Below are 22241 nucleotides of genomic sequence, written 5' to 3'. Positions count from 1 at the left end.
ATTCTTAGTACATCTTCACTGGCAGTTGATTATGCCAATTACATATTCTGACTACTGCCATTATTTTTATTTTGTCATATAGACTGGACTATCTTTGGTTCATTCATAATCCTTGAATGTGTGATTCAGCTGCAGTTTGTATTCACATTTTCAGCCTATTTGAAATGTACACATACAGCAGCCAACTTGCTCCTGTGCCAGTCTTTGAGGGCCTTTATAACCGAAGAGGCACTTTCATTGTAGTATTTCTGTAAGTAGTTAGTTGCTGACTAGCCCAGGTAACATACTGGTTTTACTATTTACATCAGAACACTATTTTATAGCTTCAGTTAGGCAGGCAGCCATCAGCCTGTCCAGCTTTCCAACAATAATATTCACACATCTCCTGTTCTGTTCTTGCTCAGTGTGCAGACTCTATTTATGTATTTGATTGGAGTCTGTTTATGAGTGCCGACTAAGCGGGGAGAACCGTGTAATTTTTTTTTTTTACTCAAGTGAATCCGCCCACATGCTGCCTTTTTGAGATTTTTTTTTTTCGGGTTTTCCTCAATTCACAGGTCTGCTGCAGCGAGCCTGGCTTAGGCAAAGCTGTGAGAACCCATGCATGGTCAATAAGCTGCTACATGTAGCCTCCTACTCAAAATGCCACCAGAAATAATTTAATAAATGAATAGCATCGCAACAGGGGACACAGGATACTTTTAATGTCATGTTATTATTACCGCATTGTAAAACATATAAATGTGTGAAAGCCTCTTCTGATCGATGGAGACGTATCAGGTGATCACAGCTGATCATATCATCTCAATATCGGTCAGACGCTGAAGGGGTCACTCCCCATTTGGTCCCATTAAGCTGATTTTATCCCAAGGTCAAACTCAATTGACCAATAGAGGGAGGACTGCTGTGAAATGTTGTGCTTTTCTGTGCTTTAAATGTCAACTTCTATTTTTCCTGTTTTGCTGACACGAGGCTCAAGTCTTTTTTTTGTCTTGGTACAAAGCTGGACCCTCGTGAGACAAACAAGCATCGCAGATACCATTTCAGAAACTCTATTGGAGCTGGAGTTGCCTTGAAACGGTGTGCTTTGGCAGGTGAAACAAACAGATTTGAAGCAGACTGAACTGCAGGCGGACTTCCCACATGGTTTGTTTTCAGAAAGTTGAGTGCCAAATAAATTCTCCACAAAATAGATCATTTGAAACAAACACTGTTAGAACGTGAACAGTAAATTAGAACAAAAACGGACGAATATATAAATTCTCAGAAATTAATTCCATTAATTCTGCCAACACACAACTCGATTCTTTCTCAATAGGCAAAATGTGAGGAAATACAGGTATGAACCGACGAAACCCAGTGACAATCCCATGTCTCACACGAGCACCATACACTGTGACTCTTGTGCGATGCGCAAAGTGATTAATGTTCGACTCCACTTCCTGCTGTGATAGGGATAGTGTTGCCTGGCAACTGTCTGCGGCCTTTCGTTGACTGCTTTGGCTTCATGGCAAGTCTGAGGTGTCTCTCCTTCTCTTGTGTATCTCTGTTTACCTGCTCAGATGGGATTTCCAGCACGGATCGATGTCTCGATCTTTGCAACAAAAATAAAACGCCTCTCCGTGAGCACAGGGAGAAACATCTGTTACTCTCTTGTCCATAATGCATTAGCGATTATTTAAATATGCAAAACATTCTCTGCAAAGCGGTGATCCACCACGTATTAATCATTAAAGGGTGGCAGCATTGTGAAGTGTATGGTTCTTGTCACCAGCACTTTGGCGCCTGAGATGTATTTCTCGATCCTATTTCACAAATGATAACATGAGGATTACAAGTTTTTTTTCTTTCTGAAACCTATTAGCTCATTTTACACCCGAGAAGATGATTAAAATCCTACTCACGCTGATGTAAATGATGTTTACATACAGCAGGTGCTTTCTGTGCTCCAGCTGCCTCTCTGCTGACATGGTAAACATACCCTCTTGTCCCCGAGCCGGCAGCAACATGACCTCCAGCACTGATGCAACTAGACTCCATGCTGGAGTGCTTGTTGTACACAACATGGCGCAACACAGATAAACGCGTGTTGTTGCACACAGGTATGATTGCTCTTGTTGTCTCAGTGCCTTTAGAAACCGTTTTTGAAACACATGGACGTGTGTGCAGATGGCCTGCTTGTCTGTGATCGTTGTGTACAAAAAAACCTGAAACGCTTTCAGACAATGTTAGTAACTTTGTGCCATGCAGCACTTTGTTTTTGTGTGCATAATATGTCATCTTTGATGCAAAGACCATACACAATACGGATCTCAGAAACTACAACATTTATCTCCTTCTACTCCTTCATCAGCAGCAAGTAAAACTTTAGATCACAACATATCTGCGAGGGGTCCTTTAACATACAGTTATAAATGAACACAAACAAATATTAGACAGACAGGTCCACAAGTATGCAAGATTATGAGGACAGACAGAAAGATGCATGAACTAATGATCTCTGCCTGGTTGCTGAAGATGATGAATACGGGGGAACTTTGTCTCGCACTGCGGTCAGTGGGTCTTTACTTAAAGCTAAAGTAGCAACTCTTTTTCACAATGTCACATTGTTTTCACATGATTATTTTCATGATTAGTCTAAGGAGTAATTAAAATGTAAATTATAATCCTGCTATAAAATAAAAGCTGCTTCCAGGTGAATTTACTTCATACTTCATTACGTTCATTTTCTTACTGGAACGTTTTTAGTAGCTGTAATTCTTCTACGTCAGGTTTAATCATGCATACAAATACCGGGACAGCTTTCACCAATAATAATGTGCATAAGTTCTATATAAATCAGTGAAATGGTGTCGGACGCCGGTGTCTGTGGCTGAGTGAAGCGTTGAGCTCTTCAGTGGTCAGCATCCTCTCTCCGGCTCAAAACTCTGAGACAAAGAGCAGAGATCTGCAGGAACGGCCCCGAGAGGAAAGAGCAAAGACATACATTTAAAAAGGTTTCGTCAATCTTTGTTTCGCCTGCATCTGGACTGCTCTTGGTTTCCATGGCAACACTTTCAGTTTTATGTTTGTTCAGAAGTGCCTGGAGGAAACGAGGTCACTCAACAATCATATCTGGGAGGGAAGGCCCACATGGGCGACACATGCTTCAATAAAAGCAAAGCTGTTTGTAATCTTGGCTCGGACAAGTCTCCCATTGCTTAGCAACAGGCCGTAATTTAGCCACGGAGACGACGACTCTCCATCCTGGAGAAAGGGCTGCAAGTGTCACCCTGTGAGCATGGACAATGGGTGCAATCAAGAGGCAGGGCACGCATTGTTTTCACTCACTCATTAGAGCTGTCACTAATGCGACTGCAAGCTCTGGAAGTAATCACTGAGCATCATTATCTCTGTCAGGTGAAACTATCAAGCCGAGGGCCCGTTACGGATCCATTGAAGCTGGGGAAATATCACATCTGCAATCAGGTGGGCTGTAGAGAAAGAACAGAACAGAGGACATAATTGAGTTATGTTGATATTCTGAATGAAGAGAGAGAGAGAGAGCGAGAGAGGTATTGGAAGACAAAGCATTGGCCGGTCTGTATCTCTAATACCTGTTAATCCGGTCCTCAGGGGAAAGATAAACCAGTTGATGCATGCAAGCTGTTCCCAAAGGAAACGGGTGAATCTCTATTAATTAACTCTGTGGGAAAACAAAGTTGATCCTCTCTCTTTGCAATAAGAGCCATGCCCCCCGCACTCGGCAAATAAGACGAGGCCCCCTGGAGAAGGCAGGAAAAGACTCTAATAGTCAGTGACTCACTGGTTGAAAATGTTTGGCTCCATGTGTTCCACACAATCAGAAAAAAAATGTCTTTTTTATCGTGATAAGTATGAGTATGTGCTGCTGGTTTCCAACAGGAGTTAATCCTGCATTTAGCACTCAGCCTTGCACGTTTCTCCTCATTTGAAATGTTTCATTCAGCACGAGGCTCTTAGACTCGTCTCTCTGACTGGTCTTTTAGACTCGTCAAATGGTTTATTTGATAAGGGCACAGTGCACATTAATAAAAACATTTATGTGAATGCTCTTTAGTTAGCCAAGAGGTTATCTTTCTTCCGCAGTCCCGAAAGGCAGATGTTAAAAAAACAGAACAAAAAACTAAAATCGGATTAAATATACACGGTTATACGCTTTACAATGCATGCACAAACAATGAACAGAGTGAGAATATTACAATTTCAAACATGTGTCATCATTCAGGAGACATTGTCAAGTACTAACAAGACAGAGGTTTACAAATTTAACACAAAGCAAAGTCTCTTTGACTCGCCTCTTAGACTCGCCTCTTAGACCAGTCTTTTGTTACTCTCTGCTCTGGAGCCATTTTAGGAGCGTGTCAGAGAGGTGTAGCGAGCAATGAGGCAATGAGGCCCACACATCACAGAGCCCATCACTTGGCACGAGGACTTCCTTCCCTGTGCATGCCCCGGAGACCCTCTCGTTGTCTTTGCTAAGAGTCCATCCAGCCAGAGTGGGCAGGTTGAAACACTGACCTCCAGTCCTTGTTTGCTGAGCACTTAACTTTCGTTTTCCTCCCTCACTTTCCACTTCCCAGTGCCAGTGCCTGTAGCCACTCGTGGCACATCAAGCCTGGGCAAAGAGGTCTTCTCTACAGCTCTCCAGTCAAATGGCAATGATTGTGCTTCAGGGCAGGCAGAAAATTGAATCTGCGTTTTGGAGTGGAGTGCTGTAATGAGGCTGAGAGGGAAGCATGCACGGAAGTAAAGGAAGTAACAGGCTGCAGTCCTGAATATCTTTTTGTACCGGCGCCATATCGAGATACACATTCTTCTGCAATTTTCCAGACAAGAAGCAGAGTAATTATCAATAGCAACATACCACAGTAATATAGTTTGTGAATAAACGGCGGCAAAATTAGAAGGGAATCAAGATGCTTTTTCAAAAATCTGTGTGAAGGAAATCAAATGTAATCACGGATCATTTTCTCCAACACCTCAGTGAGCTAGATGTGGAACATTACATTATAATGGGGTGGTGCTACACAATACAGGAAGGGACTGTAATCGAGAGGCTAAGTGGCTCGGAAGTCTCAACCCATAAGAGATAACGGAGCCTGGAAACATGAATCGACTGAATCTTCACATGAAATGCTCATTAAATGTCCTCCAAACCACAAACTAGTGGCTGGATCACGAGCAGGACGCGGGGAGGCATTTTGGAGGCTTTGATGGAGCAGGAGACAGAGGGCTGAAAGAGGATATCGTTAATATCAGAGAAGAAGGGAGGGTGGCAGAGCGAGAAAGTGTCGGACAGAATGTCCTTTGGCTTTTCCAAAGCGAGTGTCCTGTTGCATCATGGGATCTGGGGTGTTTACTCTGTGCCTTTATTTATTTAGCTCTAGGCTGTGAATAATGGAGCACACACTGAGGGGGTTCCTCAATTCCCTGTGTGTGTGTGTGTGTGTGTGTGTGTGTGTGTGTTTGTGTGTGTTTGTGTGTGTGTGTGTGTGTGTGTGTGTGTGTGTGTAAGTGTGTGTTTGTGTGTGTCCGCTTGCCAGACAACTCACTTGTGCATTTGCTAATGTATTTGAGTCTACGTCCTCTTCGATTAATAGTCACGTTGATGCTCTTTGCTATTTCTAAATGTAGTCATCATTGTCAAAATGCTGAAATACACACCTTCTCAATACCCATCTTGAGCTGCTTGACTATTGTCTGATACAGCCTCTTATTTCCCTTGAACTCTGACCTTCACCGCGCCAGCCAAAACAAAACCTTGCGTAAGACACACCCCTCAGGCATGAATGCACAGCAGTGACTCAAATGCGAGTAAAGAGGATTTTATGTTTCAAACTTTCCCCTATGCAATCTAACCTCAATTATAATTTTATCTCTCCGGCATGTGGTTGCTCCAATCCCATGATGCACTAGTGGGAAGTTGGCCCAAAAAGCCAATTCAGCAGGAGCTCCAGACAGACGGACCCTGTTAAGCTGAAACTGGCCTTTGCGGTTGTTATGTAATGACTGCTGATGCTGAGGACACTGTATGATGAGGGAGTGGAATGAGTCAGTTGCTTTGCTGCTGGAGGATGTATCTATTATTCAGGCTGGCCCTTGGGTGCTCTCCCATGTGTCAATCTTCCAGTCAAGACCAGACACTCACTCAGCAGGTCCAGAGAAACAGCCGGCGAACGAGCATCAGGGATGTCAGCGCTCGCTGTGGCAGTGCAGCACTCTCCCAGCGACGCACAGTTCAGTTTAAACAGGCAGAAATTGTTGCACAATACCGGGTGACTTTCCACCCAATGCACAATTTTAATAACAAAATGCAGCAAAAAAAAAAATGGGTTTGAGGCTGAGAATTTACACCCACACACCCACTTTGGTATGACGAAAGCAACCTCAGAGGTGGTGGCACGTGATGCGTTACAATGATCTGCGATCATCTGGGGGTTTGAAAGTATTGATGAAAGCAGTTTGAACTCTTATTCAGCTTCAGGACTTGAATGTTTTTACTCTGCGGTGTTGCTAATTTCACTCGTCTGAATACCTTTTGTTCTTTGCCCTTCAGAGGGGTTGGTTGACTCTACGCTGCTACTGCAAACCTGCAAGATCAGATTTGGTTTCTGACGTCTGTGTCATGGTCATGATGGCTATCAGGGTCCAGGAGTCCAGGACACACTGAAACAAAAACCACAATCAAGAGAAAATGCAAGGCGTTCTGGGATCACAAGAGAAAGAGAGCATGCTACTGATATTAAATAGATTTGTTTTATGAGTGTCAGTCTGTGATAATCTTCAGAACAGCCTTGTGGCGAGCTATAAGGGACTTAAAAGGATATCTACTTCTCTTGCTGTTGGCTCTATTAATCACAACCTTCTGCTCTCAGTGGCGTGAGGACGGTTTCTGGGTATTAGAGGTTTAATGCAGGGTCATTATTACAATTCCATCCTGTTTCTGGTGTCATTACCACAGAGCTGTGAACCCGGTGACAAGTACAAATACCCCTCTTACACAAACACACAGTCAAAGCATAGTGATTCTTAAAAGAGATGCTGCCCTCGAGCACTCAAATGTCATTTTTGTTACCTAGTTAATGGATTTCCACTGAGTTTATTACATCTGATTCGACTGTAAACACAAAGAAAAATCCCTTAGTTTGCTCACGTTGTCAAAAATAGAAATCATGTTGTTTTTATAGATTTGTCTTTTTGTCTCGACATGTACATGTTTATTTTCCAGTCCTATTATTTTTTGACTTGTGCTTAAACTTGAATCACACTTGAAAGGCTTTATTTTGTGTTATTTAAAAAAAAAAATAACTTGAGTATAATACAGAGGCTAATTAGAAAAAAACATATTTTTATTTTGATGAATATAGATTTTTAGTTTGAAAGCATTACTAATTGCACTCACATAACAACATATTGTCATACTGTACATCAAAGCTCAGTCATTACATTGACAGACATAATGTAATGAATGATGTGCAATTACTATCAATAAGACCAGAAGGAAGCAGACGTAATGACACAGGAGACACTTTTCACTTGTTCCGCTGCATTTAGCAAATCTCCCCTTGGGAATTAATAAAGTATCTATCTATCTGTCTGTCTGTCTGTCTGTCTGTCTGTCTGTCTGTCTGTCTGTCTGTCTGTCTGTCTGTCTGTCTATCTGTCTATCTAAACTGCACCCAATTAGCATGAAGATATTGTCTGAAACCATAGGAATAAAACAATTGATCCCGAATGCTTTTCTTGTCTTTTATTCATATACAATGTAAAAGTGTGAGCAGGCATTTATTTCTGAGGAAGAGGCATTTGTGTCAAAAACATAATCAGGAGCGTGTAGAATGAATGAGCAGCTGGAAACTGATTCTTGATGCTGCAGCTCTTGCAAACATTTGGTGCATTATATAAATATGCTTGTATGTAATAAGTATTCTCCAAAATGTGGAATGTTTTTTTTTCTTGGTTTTTGTATTTTGTGTGTGAAATTGTGCATGTGCTGATGTGGCTGAAGTCAAAATGTGTTTTAGTTTGTTGAGCCACTGTGCCGGACGAGCCTGAAGGCTGCTCGGCTGATTTCCAGTGTCTTACCCTTCTGAATGCTGACAGCTGGCTTGGATTATTAACTGTGCGGCATCTGTCTGGCTTTCACAACATCCCGCCTCCAGGATTCGGCTCTCTGGCTCTAATGAGCACGGAAGACATGAACAAGATGGCAGTGGAGAGAAGAGATAAGGGCTGAGAGTAAAAAAAAGTTACTGTAAAAAAAAAAAAACACGTCAGCACCAGTGAGCGAAAAGCTCACAAATTGTGACTAAAGACATGGAAAGTTGTCGTGTAAATGTTTCACTTTTGCAGACCTCTGGCATTTGAAATGTTCTCATAAATATGTATGGCATGACTATTTCTGTCACCTAATGTGTATTTGGACAGTTAGAGTGAGTAATGCTCTTTCATCACCCGTCAAACCACAGAGAATAGGTTGTGCAGTGAGCCAGTGTGATATTGACACACACTCACTCTTTATTTCTCTCATCACTCTGTGGCATTTAAGCTGTCATTTAACTGCCTCGCAGCAAAATATATTGCCATATAAAGTTGTATTTATTTATCTTTAAAGAAAAAACACTTTTTCTAAATGTAATGAGCAACTGGACAAATGAGACTCGGGTAATACAGCATGTGTTATGTGACAGTTTGTAAACGGATGTTTTGATATAATTTAGCTGTTGTTAAATGTTGTTGTGGAGGCATGTGACAAAAAACAAGTTTTCTTCAAGAATTCAAGTTAAAACTGGGTGAAGCATCATTATTCATGCTTTCATTTTCTTCATAACAAGTAAAAAAGTGTAACTTGTGTTGTCTCACACAGGTTTGTCTTTTAATCCTGTTGCACCAAACTTTAAACCTAGTTTAACCTTAGTTTACACTTAACCCTGGGTAAATCTAACCCTTTGGTAATCTGTCATATACCTCAATGGGAAGGTTGGACCAGCAATCAAGCATGGAAGTGAGAGGAATTTTGCTGTGCCAACACTTGTCCAGCTGCTGTAGCTTTGAGATGTTATGCTACAGGGTTAGCTTAGGAAAAATATTGCATTTATTTAGGGTTATTTAGTTCCATATTTGTTAAATGTACATTGTGAATTTGTTTACATTTTGTCGGAATCCATCATTGCAGACATTAAACATAAACTAATCCTGTTTTAACCTTTGTTTAAACTAGATTCTAGATATCTCTGATAAAGTATAAACGAGTTTAAACCTAGATTTACTAACCCTACATTAACTCTTGTTTCACTGCTGTTATAATAATCTGTTCGTCATCCCTGCATCCACCTGTAGTCTCTAAGGCTAAAGCCATGTGTATCACTCCCTGATCTGAGTCCACATGCAAATATCAACTATGAGTCTGTGTTCACGTAAAAAAGGGCTTCATGAGTTGACAGACTGAAGTGGATTTGTTGGACCACCACTGTGGTAAATAATGTTGGATTTACATGTAACTGTTTACAGGACAAATGATACAATAATCTCATAAATAATGGGACTTTAAAAAAAAGTAGGATCTATTTGTTATATAACAACACATTTTCTCTGAAAAGAGAACGCAAACATAATCCTCTTATGAAAAATAAAAAGTTAGAGATTACACTCCCATGATGTCAAAATGGAGAAAGCAAAAAAAAATGAAAGGTGGGATAAGTGAATATACATCTGGGCTCAACTCACTGACAGGAAATGCACTTAGTGCTCATATTTATGCTGAATATTGATGTTACTTCAAAAACTGCTGAGTTCAAGCTTCCTGATGTGAGTGAGGAAGTGAAAGAGGCTCCAGAATAAAAATGCAAATATGCTGTCGTTCTCAGTGAAGATGAGACTTGTGATGCATGGTGGGTAACCTTCAGAGGGGGGAGGGGTGGAAGGGCCTCGGGCTTGGTTCTGCTTGGAGATGGCTAATACAATTAGCTTAGCTTAGCATTACGATTGGAAACAGTCAGGCTCCACTTAACAGCACAAATTAACATTTATACATCTCCTCTATCTTACTTGTTTAATCTGTGCAAAAAAGCAAAGTGTAATTTGTGGTTTTAAGGGGGTGATATGCTGGACTAACTGCACGCCGAGCGCTAGTGCAGCATATAACCCCTGCAAATCATCAACTTTATGTTTGTATTCTTTGTGTTAAAAGTTTAACAGAAAAAAGGTTTGATGTATTAGATTTAATTATATTGTATGGTTCATGCCATTATTTCCGTCCTGTATTTCTGGTCCACCAAGTCTACTTGTGTGGTTCTGAGCTGTGTGTCGTGGTCGTGTCTTGCCGCCGTGTGAAGCAGCAAAGCCACTGTAGGCCATGTGTGACTCAACCAAGGACTTCTCACCTTACTGAACCACCAGCTTGATGCTTAAAATTCAACTTATTGTCATTATTCATGAAAAGCCAGAATATCAAAATGTCAAAAAAGTGATAGAGCATATAGTATCACAGGAAAGACATTTTTTTTTTTTTTTTTACAATAAACAGAAAGTGACAAGTGAATCCGTCCAATGACACAAAACTAGTCACAGTCGATAAGTGAATAAAAAACTGTAACTCGAAGAGGAGTCATGATGTTCTCACAATAAAAAGTGTGACATTGAAAAGAGTCATCGAGCATCTGTGGCCTCGAGGCAGTCCGTTGTAGTTTTCCAGCCTGTAATAAAGTAATAAAATTTACTCAAATCACCGGTCTGAAGCACGCTGAAAAAGAAAAGGTGGTGATAAGAAAATCATAATCAGCAGGAGGAATTCAAATACCTGCAAGATGCCATATCACCCTCAATTGTATTTAATTTATAAAACGGTCTTGGCTTGTTTTTTGAAGTTCAGTGGTATTATGCGTCCCCAGACAGACAGAGCGGCCTGCAGCGTCGACACTCATCCGTGACTCAGAGTGTGCAGAGGATGACGCTGCCAACCTGGAGCCAACAGAGAGAGCTAATTGTGTCTGTTTGGACTCTTACAGCAGAAACCAGTTCCCGTCACTGGCTCCTGTTTTCTCTGGCTGTCCCAGGACTCCCAGCGAGCAATCCCAAAATATTCGTATGATCTTATTGGTTAAAGTGAGCTTCAAAAAAGTAGATTTCAGTGTCTGATATAGTCTGGTGTTGTCCATAATGTTTAAAACAGGATGAAATATATTAAGATCTACATGCTCTAATAACTGAAAAGGAGTTAGAGGAGCATGTGTAGACCAACATTTGGTGACACTTCATTGAAACAAACCCTACAATTTTGGATCACTGCTCTTTCTTTGCAGCTGCCCTATTTTAATACAATTTAGCATTACCTTTGGCAGTTTAAAATCAGCTTGATTGGCCATGTGTGTTTACACATACATGGACTTTGACTCGGGTTTCACATAGCTCTTTGTTTAGCTGAAGTAAGTGAGGATACACAATGTTGCTCCCAGAGATTTGTCATCTCCCTCATCTGCGGCGGTGCATGATAGGGTGTTAGTAATCAGTCGGATGTGACCTTCCAGTTGGATGTTGTTCTCTTGGGTACTGTGGGGGGATGAAACTTGAGCAAAGACGATTAAACTGTCTTCCTGCATGTTTCATTAATGTATTGACTACTGGAATTTACAGAGGACTATGTACAAGTCTAAATAGCGCTGTGTATACAGATACAAAAATAAAATGTAGACATTAAAAATAGGTAATTTGCCTTTAAAATAATGTGCACACTCAGTCGCTGGTATGTAGGTCATGAGGAAATTAAAGCCCCGAGCAAAGCAATTTAAATGGAATAATGCAAAATGATTTTTACAGCCCAGGTTATCCATGGGGGTTTGATGTCAGCCCAAACAGGATCTCCTCTTGCTCCAACACTGAGTTTGTGTGCCTGCTTCACTGCGTCCTTCTTAAAATTCATGAACTGTTCCACAGCGTTTGTCTGCAGTCAGTGAGCTTGAATGAGGCCAAACATTTCAGTGTGGAACATACATTTAATGACCGTGATGACAGCCACATAAATAACTGAATGTTATTAAAAGTCGTGCTCTGTGAGCATTAGTCATTTGGCTAAAAAAAGCAATATGTTCTGGGACGTCAGGTGTTGCAGTTACTTGTTAAATGTGAGAGCTCCCCCTGCTGATGAGATCTGAGATCACAACGGACAACAACATGAGATCAGCAACTGTAATTGAGCATGAATCAGCCCACCTGTGCTCAGTTGAAGGGGGAAAAGGAAGCTGAGAATATTCAGATATCCAACATGGTGGCAGCACACATTGCACTCTCTTCATAATGGCTGGTAGTGCGTCCAGTGTGTACGATGTAAGTGTGTATTTGTGCTCTGAGGTTGATACTTTTCTTCTTTTCTTATCTGCTGTTAGAGGATTGGAGAGGGGGGGGGGGGGGCAGAGGGGGAGAGAAGGGGGGGGGGTTGCCACAGAAACCATTGTATTCCCCTACCCCTGATTGGTGCTCATGGCCAGAGCAAGTATCTGCTATTTGTGTTATTATTCAACACCTCAGACACGAGCGCAGTCACAGGACACAAACACACAAACACAGGATACATAGAACTTGAAGAGTGGAACATTAACAAACACAAACAAAGACTCCTCTATACTCAGTTCCCTTCTTCAATCCCTGATCATTACACAAAAACACTCCAAGGTTTTTGTTTTATCTTCATTTCAATGCTAAACCACATGTATGGGACACATTAATATCTGGTCCTTCTTCCTACAGATCTATGAGCGCCCGCAGCCTCTCAGCAGCAGCAGGACGTGTGATCTTCAAACGGCAGCAGCAGCTTCATGGTAGATAACCTTTGCTGAACTGCACTTGGATCAATAACTGAAAATGTTTTCAATTTACCAATTGATTTATCAGTAACCAAAAGCAATGACTCATAAACAAATCAGTGTTTGTGCAGCTGCACTTCCTCTGATGAATGGATCCCTCAGGAAATACACTGCATGAAAGAGAGATGCCACTTACTGATGTTGTGTGGGACAGTCCATTCATGCAAATCCTGAGGGAGGAAATACCAATTTTTTAAGGCATCAATTGAGACGAGAAAACCTAAAAATAAAGTCAAAACACTGGATGTTGGATAACAAAAGGGGATATTCACAGTAAAATACAATCGAGATGACAGATGCAAAAGCCAGCGCCATACACCAAAAGGTTACGTCTTGTGTCCAAAGCACATTGTTATTAAATCATCCCATTGGCAGGATTAATAAAAGTATGATTAAGGACGTGAGCCATCGAGCAGCGACAGTGGGCCCACCTGCAAACGATGCTCTATATCTGATGTTTTTAGGACTGCTATCACACTCAACACTTATTTCTATAATATCTTTAAAAAAAAACACGTTCTTTAAAACCAAAGTAACGTTCAGTTTTGTCCAAAACTCAAATATGTTTAATGCAAAATACAATGTTAGTACTTTCTCTTGATTAAACTATAACCATTCTCATTCAATTATATTTTCTGGCAATGATTAAATCAGATGATCTACTAATTGTTTCAGCTCTCTTGATCTCGACGAGTCGACATGATTAAATAATAACAAACTAAGTGTCAACATATTGTTGCTCTCAACAAATTAATATCAAAATCCCTCAGATCCTACACCTCACAGTCCAGTGGAAAACAAGTCGTTCCTCAGGGCAGGAAACAGTCCAGAAAGTGTAATATGTATGTTGTGTACACCGGGAGTTTGTAAATGTTAATCTCAGCTCATTAACATTGACCACTGGGATTCTTTTCCTCTCTGTGAATCAATAATCCAGCCTCGTGAGAGGGCTTTTGCTGGATTGTGCATGGAGGGAGAGCTCGGCGAGCTAAGCATACGGAGACAGAGAATCAGAGAAATGCTGATCCAGAGTATAGCGGGGACTTTTTATCCTTATTGTTTGCAACGTCTGCTCCTATTAGGGGGACTTGATGTGACCTGCGGTGAAATTCGTTGAAAAGGTTGAAAAGCAAAGCGTGGAGCCCAGAGACACTTAGGCACTAAGACCCAGTGGAGAGCAGGGAGGCTGGGTGCTGCCAGCCTGCCCACCCGCCGCCTGCCTGTCTGCTCTGCACGGCTCTGCAGTTGCCCTGGGCGCGTGCTGGAGACAGCACATGTGTGTATGAAAGTGTGCATGTGTATGTCCAATCTTTGTGCATCGCAGGCTGGAAGACAGGAGCCCTCTCCTCCTTTTTTTGCACCATCTCTCCGTTCTGCTCGTGCTCTCCCACCTGAATCGAAGACCTGGCTAGAAGAGAACTGATGGGAGGGAGGTGTGTGTTTGAAGGGATGGGGAGGGGGGCGGTCAGCTTGGCTGGGTGGGAGGTGATGACGAGATGAAAGGGGCCAGGTGAGGAGGAGAGCGTCTCTCTCCACTCTCTCCCTCTCTTTCTCTCTCTCTCTCTCTCTTTCTCTCTGTGACGTGGTGTGTGCGTGTGTGAGAAAGTGTGTGTGGTGTGTCAGTGTGTGTTTGCTGTGTGTGTGGGGGAGAGAAAGCGAAACAGGTCGGCACTCCTTCAGTAGACTGTGAACCTGCATTGGAGGAAGCAGCCCTCTCCAGACTGAGGTATGTCACCAATGTATCTTCACACACACCACCACACATACCTGCCTGTTCGCAGGGTGTGAGGAGAGATGTGTGTGTGTGTGTGTGTGTGTGTGTGTGTGTGTATGTGTATATATATATATGTGTGTGTGTGTGTGTGTGTGTGTCTGTGTCTGCGTGTGTGTTTAAATGTATGGAAGTTAGGAGGCTGGAGAGTCACATCTGACTCAACTGGGCAATACTGAAGTGTTTTATCATTTCATCATATTTGTGTGTCCATGTTAAAGGACATATCTGGAAAGAGATTTTTACGTTTTGTAAATTTAAACTCCCGATGGTCACTTGCATGTTGCTGCTGAGGAGTAAAGTGCTTTGTAAGGGACACTTGAACAACAGGCTAGTTTTCTCCTGGCAGTAAACACCATGTCATGTGCATATTATTGGGTCATATGGCTTCCTGTCGGCAGTCGGAGAGATTCTGCTGCAACCTTAAATTCTAGCTTTGTGGGATTTTGTTTAGAGCTTCAGAGTTTAACTATGAATGATATTCATCTCAATTATTTGATTATATTTAAGAAGAGGATTTACCGCATTAGATCCACTCAGTCCATCCCTCCTGCCCCCTCCCGAAAACATTGAAATAGTTCTCTTTGTGTGGTTTCAACTTGATAAAATCTACTATAAAACAACAATTTTAAAACGGGTAACCGGCACATTTTGATTCTTTTTAAAGTGACTTTTCTGCCATAAAAGGGTCTTTGATGGACTAGAACATTTGTGGTGATAAGTTTCTTTGCAGCAAGAATTTCAATTTTGGTGATCTTTAGAGCCCTTAAGTGACCCCAGACACTAAAGATCAGTAAAACAATCAATGCTGATTAAACTAAGAATCTCAAGAGGGCTGCTCCACAGTTGCTGCTACATCATAGCTAAGATGTTGTTTATTGGTAGGTTTATTGGGATGAGGGTGATCGTAACCCTTCGACCTATTCAGCAAAGGCCGCCTACGTGCGCCTACCTCTTTCAGGTGACTGTCTTGCTCAATTGTGCGTACGTGCGCAGGAATAACAACGGGCGCCTTGCAGGGACGAAGCCTGTCACACTGGTGAAATGGAAAACTTGCACATGCAGGTGTGCAGCATATGGAAATGTACCAAAGCCTTCGCGCTTGTTCCACGGCTTTTACAGTGTGTGGGGTTGTTTCCAGGTGAGGTTATGACAGTAAACACAGCGCCGGGCCTCTCGACTACTCGACTGGCCACAAAAACACCTGCGCTCACTGCTGAAAGTGCTCTGTCATTTAACATAGCTACAAAATGTGTATTCAGTCTTTCAAATTGTATTCACCATAAATGAGAAAACCACAGGAAGTTTAACATTTAATATTTTTCACGTCATGGTTGTAATACGAAAAGTGTTTATCGATCTTCTCCTCCCATCACTTCAGACAGCAGGGAGCTCTGTAGTGCTGAGTTTTGCAGTTTATTCACTCATCCATTTTGCTTCTTGACTCTGGTAAAGGGGACATATGGTTCACTCTGCGCTTTTAGCGTCTCCCTGAGGCACCGGCTGCTGCCCTGAAAACACACATCTGAGGATGCAGATGTCAAATGTGAAGTAAATTATGACCAAGGCTACAAGTGGGACTTTGCAGCGAGAGCACAAGCATTTCTTCTAGACTCACAGGATCACAGCAGCAGAAATAATTACATGTTTTACACAGGAGTATATTTAAAGCCATTTTCAGTTAATGTAGAAGTGGCCAATATTGGATTTCTGGCATGTAGATTTTCAGGTTTGTTATTTAATATTTCCATAATGTATTTCTAGTCTGAACATAGAATGAATTAGTTTATTTTTTGGATAACAAATTAATCATATTTCCAGACAACCTGCTACAATATATATAGTCATATAATATCCTTGAAAATATCCAATTTGGAACACAGTTTTTCATCTTTTAGAACTACAAAAATATAATATTTTACAATCTTATTAGTTTATTTTACTTTTCATGAAATACCCTTTAACGCATCTTGAGTTTGTTGCAAAAAACGAACACAAAACCTTCACTTGTGCATACTTCTAAACAGGACTTTCTCTTTTTTCAGATATTTCAATCTGAAGGTCACATTGGAGAAGAAAGGACACTAAAAGTTTCAAGGAATTGAGTGAAAATTCCTGTCTGCAGAGCTCCAGGCTAAAGTCTTCTGGTGTTCAGTGCCAGTACATCTCCAGCTGCCATGACAGGCACCCCCACCTAAGCTTCTCTGTGACACCCTATGACAGGGGAGGATGGGTGATGGGCCCGTGAAATTCAGCGGACTCTCTCCTCCTCTTCCCATCCTCTCATGGAGCGTCCTGTCACACCGAGCCCCTCCTGGAACACTTCTCTCTCCGACCTTCTCATATCTTCACCCTCACTGCACCCGAATATCTCTAACGTGACCTCGCCAGTCGCGAGCATCGGAGGTGGGGTTGATCTGAACCAGTCCTTGGCGCTGTGTGCTATGCTCATCATCGATGTGCTTGCAGTTGTGGGGAACTTGGCTGTGATGATTGTCATCACAAAAACGCCGCAGCTGCGTAAGTTTTCCTTTGTGTTCCACCTGTGTCTGGTGGACCTGCTGGCAGCGCTGGTGTTGATGCCTCTGGGGATGCTCTCCGACCGAATCCTGGTGGACGAGGCGCTGTGTCGGAGTTACCTCTGCTTAAGTGTGTGTCTGGTGAGTGCTGCCATCCTCACCATCTGCGCCATCAACGTAGAGCGGTACTACTACATTGTCCACCCCATGCGTCACGAGGTGAAGATGACGGTGGGGGTGGTGGTGACGGTTCTGGTGGGAATCTGGATTAAAGCTGTTATCATGTCAGTGCTGCCCCTCCTGGGATGGCTGCTCCAGGCGAACCAGACTGCGGGGACTCCTTCAGTGCTCGTCCACGGTCAGAGACACTGCTCCCTTCACTGGGCGGGAGGCAGGACCACGCGGCTGCTTTTCATGGTCTTCTTCACGTTGATCTATTTTCTGTGCCCCATGCTGATCATTCTGGTGGTCTACTGCAACATGTTCAAGGTGGCGCGCGTTGCAGCCATGCAGCACGGGCCCCTTCCCACTTGGATGGACACGCCGCGGCAACGATCCGAGTCCACCAGCAGCCACTCCACCATGGCGGCAAGCCTCGGTGGGACCGGTCCCCGCACCACTCCTCAGAGGACCTTTAGCGGCGGGAAGGCTGCGGTCGTGCTCGTGGCAGTGGGAGGCCAGTTCCTCTGCTGCTGGCTGCCATATTTCTCCTTCCATCTCTACTCGGCTGTGGTGTCTACCTCTCCCGCCTCGCTGGCCCAGCTGGAGGATGTAGTCACATGGATTGGCTATTTCTGCTTCACCTCCAACCCTTTCTTCTACGGCTGCCTGAACCGGCAGATTCGCGAGCAGCTGGGCCGCCACCTGGCTTGCCTCTTCAAGCGGGCTGGGCCCAGCGAAGGAGAGCAGCTGCCCAGCCGTGAGGCCTCTATTGAGGAGAACTTTTTGCAGTTCCTTCAGGGCACTGGATGCAATCTGGAGCCCTGCAACTCTCACAGCCGAGACAGCCCAGAGGAGCCAGAGACTGAAGGCCATCAGGAATCAGCTGTTCAGCAGAACACGCCAGCTGACTTCCACATCCCGGGGCAGATCCTTGAGGAAACCTCAGAGTTCATACAGCGGCAACAACTAAACAATGAGCTTCATGTATCAGAGAACTGCTGCAAAACTGTACCAGAGATGTAGCTGCCTCTGATGTACCATCTATTTTACCATCTATAATCCAATAAATGTACTTAGTTTCATTCATATTTTCTTAAATGTGTTGAATTAACTATCTGCAAAACATGGTGTCTTCTTTAAAGAATTTAAGTTGTGTAGCTTTTCAGAGAAAGACGAAGCCGAGAATATTGTGTAAGTCACCTTACTTGTATCAGAGTCATGGAGCGTTACATGTTTTTAGAGCCACACAGTGTCGGGCTGTTTTCTGTGGGATGTTAGCAGATGGACACTGAACCATTATTAATCACGGGTCAGTGGTGTGACACACATCACATTAATATAAAGAAGTGCTGAAACTCTGGGAAAGCACAACTTCAGGGAGGACACAGTTCATGGAAAACTATGTGAGCCATTGAAAAAAAGTTTTGAGACAAACGCTCAGTGAACTGCTAGTTTTGATATGCATTTCTTCATTACTCTTCTTGGAAAGTTCCCCATCAGACATTAGAATATAATGACATTAGTCGTAACACATCACTGTAATTACATGGAACATCTTTTTGTTTCTAGGATATCGGACAAAATGTTCTGTCATTTTTGTGTTTTAAGACTTGAAGAAGCCCCTAGACAATCGATCCAATTGACTCAGTGCTTCAGCATTTTCTCTGTTTATACCACTTTCACTCATGACACAGAGGAATTAATGCAAACATGTGGCTGTTTTCCCAGCAGAATGGAGTGATTATTCAGAGCCATTTTTAAAATCGTCTTGAAATATTCATTGTGTTAAACTGGATCATTTCACAGCTGGTGCTGCTGATGGTATTTATAATAAACAGGCTGACACACCAGCATATTTTTAAGCATTTTCCACGAACATCATTATCATGTTTATCTGCTCTCAGTCTTGTGATGATCACCTCCTCACAAAAATCATCTCACATTGGTATACTCGTGATTTCACCCCCTTTCCACTCAAAGAAAAACATTGTGACTGGTTTGATTTGTATGCCAGTTATGGTGTTAAGGTTTTAAGCTTTGTAAAAAACATCGGCTCACAGCACGGTTAAACTGTCAGTCTGTTAACTGAATGTGGACAGATTCGAACATCTCGACCAGAGCCTGTTAAAAACGTAACGTCTGTGCTGTTTACAGGTAAACACGGAGGCAGTGTGGGTGTGCTTATGTTTGTGCTCTAAACAACCAGGTTTGTTGTGGCTACACAGCAGCACACAGGTGAGACACTGCTTACATATGGCAAGCTTTGCCTTTGGCCTCATTAAGCAACAAACGGAAGACTCTGCTGATACTCTCTGATCTCAGGTGGAATACAAACAGTTTGCACAAGTCACACGAGCAGTGACACATGTTCCAAAGAAAATTACAAGGCACAAATCTCCTACTAAAAATGTTATTTGTCTCTTTTTATACGTGCTCTTTCTTGCTGTGTTCATCTATTTCGGACCGCCTCATACCAGACTGTTGGCATGATCACAAGACACCCGACACAAGGCGTACAGGAAAAGCTCATATTTGGCTGGGAGTCAGAACAAAAAAAAGGTCCCTTTGTAAGGAGGAGACATAAAGTTCTTAATTTTGTTGCATGACTTTGTTGCTGACTGTTTTTCTAATGGGGTCGTTGTGTCATCTGGTTTTAAAAGGTTTCTTCTGTGCCACAATGATGGTGCAGTATTGTGAGGCCCAATTTGAATCCAACAACAGTGAGCACAAGAAGAAATCACTGCCATAATCCTTAGTAATCTGCATAATGTATGCATTTTGTATTTATTTTTGGTGGTAATTCTAAAAATACTTTTGTATAAGAATTATTAATATTCAATGTTATGCAATGAAATAACCACCAGCGTGTGGTTTAATCTCTTGAGATAATCTGAGATCTTCCTCATTGAGCATTATTGATCATCATGTTGTAATAGATTGAGTGATATTTCACACAGTCCGGGGTCATTATAAAGCCCCTCATGGTGACTGAATCCACCATTCAATCAGCTGGATTTCTGTTACCGTAGCAGCAAAATTGCCCCGACCAATCTGATTAAATGCTTTAATCTATTCCTGCCACCATCTGTTGATTATGTGGATGGAGAAGTAAGCTGCTCTGAAGGTGAATGGCACATAATATTCCCAGCTTGGGAAATATTCACGGACCTTGTCAGCTACAGTTCTGGTCATTGTAACTCATCAATATAGTCAAACTGTTAATTTCCCTTTGATTTCTTTTTCCCGTTCCTCTCTTTTTTTTGTACCTGAGTTGGCTGTTTGGATTCTTCTTTATTAAGGATTGTTTTTCCTCCTGTTAGGATGTCCCTGTGTATTAGTTACCTATCAGTTGAAATGATTAAAGACACAGCAAGAACATTAACTTGAGTGTTGTGGGTGTTGTCATATTTATTTACCAGATCAATAACAGCATTGATAACACATGATCAATCCCGTCAATCATCTCTTTCTCTTCTGCCCTCTAGCTGCACGTGTGAGTGTGTGCGTGTGTGTGGGTGTGTGTGTGTGTGTGTGTGTGTGTGTGTGTGTGTGTGTGTGTGTGTGTGTGTGTGTGTGTGTGTGTGTTGCAGGAAGCTGGTGCAGCGTCACAGAGATTGAGCAAAGCACCAAGAACAGGATGAAAGAAGAGTGACATTTGGACGATGCTGAAGCTTGTAGGGGGCGTTATGGATGACTCAGTTATTTTCAATATCTAACAACCAAAAACACAGAACTCAACTTCCCTTTAGGCCCAACATACGTAATGTAATTACAACCCAACTCAAATGCTTCAAGGAAAAAACAAACCAACACTTAAGGACAATCACTCTTTTCAATAAGTGCACTGATGGATGAATCAAAGCTGTTATTCCTTAAGGATTTCACATACAAATCTTAAATCTAGTCATGAAAAAAAGAAGACTACAGATAGGAAGGAAGGCGAGATTATTTAGATATGGATTGTGCAAATGAATGCCACAAAGATCCCCTCAATAGTTCTCCTAAATCTAGGTTATGATAAATGTTCAGCTCTGGCATGTGTAGCTGCAGTTGTTTATCTCCAGAAAACCCACAGATTCAAGCGTCCTCTCAGCAGCACTCGGGCTCGTCCTGTATTTTCTGATCATCCCACTTCATAGCCGCTCCTGTGCTGCTCCCAATCGGACAGAGTGACTCATGGCTTTCATGTTGAGCCATGGAGGGCGCCTCCCACAGTGCAGAGAAACAGTTCAAACAGCCTGACCTTTGTGAAGGGCTACAACACGCCCAGTAAAAGGGCTCAAGGACAGATGTCCCCATCATGTCACCCTGGGGGGCCACTGGGTGCAGCGCACAGTCATTCAGTGGGTGAGTCGGGTGTGTTTCTCATAAACTGAACGGCGAAACAGAGAGCTGGGATCATCTGAGACGGAAGTGAGGCTCCCAGAGCAAGACAACCTTCTGAGAGTGATCCCTCGCTGGATCCAAGATGAACTCAAACACGTGAATGTCTCACTTACTTCCATAAATCCTGACTCCTCCAAAATCAACCGATGCCTTGGTAACCTGTTGATGGTGACAGCGCTGATGGGTTTGTTTGTCAGGAGGAGACGAGACACGAGAGACGAGACACGAGAGACAAGACACAAGAGACAAGAGACAAGACACAAGACACAAGACACCAGAGACAAGAGAGAGAGATTATTGTTACACTAAAGTAATAAAGACGTACTCTTTAGTGGGTCTCTCCTGACTGACTATAAGTTAATGAGTCACTATTCACATCACAACTTTTAAATAACATTCGTAACTTTCTAAAAATGTAATTTTTGAAATCTCCTCTAATAATAAATGATTTTCTTTTTCCTGTTAACAAACCGCTTTCTTACTTTGTAACTAACAGCTTTAATAATGGTGAATAAATCATGTCTT

At 42.4% G+C, this 22241-nt stretch overlaps 1 protein-coding gene across 2 annotated transcripts; it reads left to right on the top strand.

Annotated features, from left to right (window-relative positions):
* The first annotated feature begins 12550 nt into the window (after positions 1–12550).
* On the top strand, positions 12551–18416 carry gpr61 (G protein-coupled receptor 61). Of its 2 annotated transcripts, XM_068596804.1 has the most exons (4): positions 12551–12687; positions 12763–12833; positions 13961–14604; positions 16695–18416. In XM_068596804.1, the coding sequence occupies exon 4, from the start codon at positions 16935–16937 to the stop codon at positions 18351–18353; it is 1419 nt and encodes a 472-aa protein (XP_068452905.1). In that variant the 5' UTR covers positions 12551–12687; positions 12763–12833; positions 13961–14604; positions 16695–16934; the 3' UTR covers positions 18354–18416. The 2 variants fall into 2 exon arrangements, with proteins under 2 accessions (XP_068452905.1, XP_068452904.1); XM_068596803.1 differs by lacking the exon at positions 13961–14604.
* Positions 18417–22241: the final 3825 nt, after the last annotated feature.

Source organism: Clinocottus analis, unplaced genomic scaffold, assembly GCF_023055335.1.
Source record: "Clinocottus analis isolate CAN_PGR_092001 unplaced genomic scaffold, fCliAna1.0.p SCAF_4, whole genome shotgun sequence".
In the NCBI taxonomy this organism is placed as follows: Eukaryota; Metazoa; Chordata; class Actinopteri; order Perciformes; family Cottidae; genus Clinocottus; species Clinocottus analis.
This window is presented reverse-complemented; position numbering and strand designations above follow the sequence as displayed.